Source organism: Argiope bruennichi, chromosome X2 (genome assembly GCF_947563725.1).
Source record: "Argiope bruennichi chromosome X2, qqArgBrue1.1, whole genome shotgun sequence".
NCBI classification, from domain to species: domain Eukaryota; kingdom Metazoa; phylum Arthropoda; class Arachnida; order Araneae; family Araneidae; genus Argiope; species Argiope bruennichi.
Genome location: NC_079163.1, coordinates 131,102,565 through 131,106,146, shown reverse-complemented (window position 1 = coordinate 131,106,146; position 3,582 = coordinate 131,102,565). Strand labels below are relative to the sequence as shown.

The 3,582-nt window shown below is 32.1% G+C and overlaps 1 protein-coding gene across 1 annotated transcript; it reads left to right on the top strand.

Annotated features, from left to right (window-relative positions):
* Window positions 1-223: 223 nt before the first annotated feature.
* On the top strand, window positions 224-2,964 carry LOC129959889 (uncharacterized). The gene is made up of 3 exons (XM_056072786.1): window positions 224-403; window positions 1,463-1,740; window positions 2,785-2,964. Exons 1-3 carry the CDS (start codon window positions 235-237, stop codon window positions 2,962-2,964), a joined length of 627 nt encoding a protein of 208 aa, XP_055928761.1. The 5' UTR covers window positions 224-234.
* Window positions 2,965-3,582: the final 618 nt, after the last annotated feature.

Here is a 3,582-nt window from a genome sequence, read left to right as displayed (position 1 = left end):
CCTTTTTTCTTCTTTCACTAGTCATTTAGATTTCTTCCCCTGCCTGCTCCATCATTGAAGCTCCACTGATCTGAATGATTAAACTTTCCAACTAATGTTCTTTTGCTTTCTTTATCCTTTCAAATAAGCAGGCGCGTTGTCCTGTCCAGGACTATATAAGTGGCCAATAGTCTTACAAAATCACTCTGAAATACCATCTTCCTGTGAAAAGCCCCAGCAAACCCATATTGGAAAATGGATGTTCGATGTTCTATCTTCTTTGTTTTGGGTTTTCTAGCATTATCTGTCCTCCACTTTGACAATGCGGAAGGGGTTCGAATGTGTGGAAGACGCCTGGCAGATCTTCTCAACTTCGTCTGCGGAAAACACGGCGGATTCCATTCACCCAGAGCAACGCGAGGAGGTAGGTGACATTTCTTGAGTCATTATTGTCGCTCCAAAAATAGGCATCTCTTGTTCGAAAATCTCTTACTTTTAGAAAAATACATTGTTGGATTATTTATTACTTGTCACTGAAATAGTTTGCAATTAAAATAGAATGGCGAAATTTCTAATGAATTGCATTCTAGCTACCAAAAAACAGGAAAATATAAATTTGAGACATCTCAAAATTTTTAAAAATATTTTCATATCCGTCTTCTTACACGAAATAGTTTCATTTAAATCTCTTTTTAATATTGAAATGAAACTCATTAATAACGTTATATTTATTCATAATTGCATAAGCACATTAAAAATTGTCCTAAAATTTTCGGATCTGGAATACTTAGAACAAAATTTGCATTAAGGAAATGTTCAGCTGTTCAAAATATTTGTCATAAACTTAAAAATAGAGACTATAAACTTATTATCAGAGAACTCATTTTAATAACCCAAAAGTGCGAAACGCTTTAGATTATAGGATAAGATTCATTTCGTTATTTTCCAGATAATTTTCGTTTATCAGGCATTCATTTAATAAACTTTCTAAGAAACGTACAAGTACATTGAATAAGCAATCATAAAGGTTTGTTTCAAATTCAGTAAAACTTGGAACAAGCTTGTTTTTAATTTTCAATGAAATGAATCCAAATAAATTTAATTTAAACGAATTTTAAATGAAATACGATAGAAATCAAAACTAAAATGAATAAATTCTTTCGAATATTGAGAATTCAGATGAGTTTATCAAATAGCTCATTCTCAATTTTGATTTTAACATTGAAAAGCTCAGAAACTTATAAAAACACTCTCATCTTAATAGTTCCGTAAGACTTTATATTCATTCAAGTCTGAAATGATCCTTTCATGCAAAATCAATCGAGTTTACTCGCCCATGCTAGTCTCGGTATATATGTAAAAAAGTATTTTCTTTGTAAAACTATATCATTCCTCATATAGAAAATCTCAAAAGTGTGCAAATGCCTTAAGCGGCGAAAAGATTAATAAAATCCTTTATTGGAAATGTTCTGTTATCTTTCAGTATCCGACCGCAGTTCCAGCAAAACATCAGTCGTTGAGTTACGTTTTCCGCTCTCCGGCAGGACTCTTAACTCAGGCAATCAAGAAACTGCTGAAATTGAAATGACATCAAATTTCCGAGGCGGTGTAGTCGACGAATGTTGCAGGAAGCAATGCACATTCACTACATTGTTATCATATTGTGCCAATTCCCAACATGTTGAAAACATTGATCTTGAGGAAATGGTTCCACCAGGAAGTGAACCAGCAATTTCAGCTGAAGATATAGCAGAATTCCATGTAAGAAAATGCTTTTCATTATTTTTTTAATTTAATTTTATGAACTAAACCCTCAGAACAATCATATATTAATGTGTTAGAGGATAAAGTATTTGTATACAATAAACTCTTTTTTGTCAGTACAAAACATTATTTACTAACACGTTGCAAAACTTAATAATAAAGTATGATTTGGCTCCGTTCTTCTCTTACTTATGACCACGCATGCCATTGATTGGCCGAAACTGCACATGTTGGCATTGATAACATCATGGATATGATAGCTATAACGTTTGATAGCTTTCATAAAATTTAAGGCAGTGGATTTGATCTCTAAATATGATTCTTTACTATTGCACCTGTGAAGAGAAGGTGAAAAATGCATCTAAAATCAAAACTGGAACACTTATTGGGTCTTTTCGTTATTTATATTTTCAAAGTAAGTGACATCAATTATACAGGATAATAGACACATATGTGAAGGTTCATTAATGATGCTGACTGATAGAGAATACATGCTTTGGTTTACATTAAATATTTAAAATATTAAATTATTGAGTTATTACTGCACAAAATATTTTTCATAAACACAAGCATACGTCTAGTATGATATATTTTTGCTTTAAACAACTACAATACATTATAACCCCAAATTAGGATTTCTTAATCTACCTGTACCTTTTACGTTTTATATACATTACTTACATTTACTAAACACTTTAATCCAACAATTTGTCTTAGATCGCAAGGAAGCAGGTAACATTTAGTTATAGTAATGTCTCATTCGGAAGTTATGTCAAGCCTATTTTGGTACTGAATTCGTAATTTTCAACTATTGTTAGATGACGAATACGAGACCTGAACTTGTTACTTCCTATCAAATCTGCAACATTTAATGAGAGAACATTTGACTAAATGATATGGGGCGTACCAAATCCCTGCGTATGGTGAACCGTCCATGAAACCGTCTTTCTAACCTGGAACTTCACCGTCAGGCTACCTCTACTTTAGAATTAAGTAATTAAATTCTTTCACATGAGTAATTTATTTAGTTCTGCATTTCAGGATGCGGCTAAAGGAATGACGGGTCCATCAGAATCCAGCGCCATTCCATCTCATCCTGCCGGTTTTGCTCATTCCAGACGCCCCTACTTGGGTCAATTCATGCGCAACAGGCCCGTCTTTATAGTCTTGTCCCAGCTGCAAGCAGATGAAAATCGAGCACTTGGAGACTACAGATTTTAAAGACGTTTCAGGAGACTGTTCCACTCATTACATCAGAAAGGACCCAGTTCAGACCTCAAAAGAAGTCGCAACAAAAATCAAAACTGTTATAAAGATTAAAAAAAATTTAAAAATTGACTTTTGGGGCTCATTTATTGTGTTATATTGTTTTTTAAAATGCATTTTTTTGGGGTCAAACGAGTTTAATTTTTTATCTAATCTGTTTTCTGATAGAATTTCCAATTTATTTCTTATAAAACAATATTAGATGAAGTTGATTGAAAGGTTCAAATTGTTGTTTAAATGAGATTTCAAGCTGCTTTACATCCAATAATGAATGATCTTGAAAACGGGAATAAAATATATTTATTTATAAAGTTTACTTTCGGATGTCATTACACATTATGATATCATACTCTTTCAAGTAGAGATGATAATATAACAAAAAAAGGCATTGTTGTTGTCTATTGTTTATGAAAAGGTTTAAAAAATATTTATTGAACTTCCTAAAAAATGAACTAAAAAAGTTTTTAAAAAACCTAGTCCTATTCCAGTTCTTTAAGCAATCTGTTAGAAAAGTAAAATACCTAATAAGTTCTTGCCTATATTCGTTTCTTACGAAATTAAAAAAAATTATCT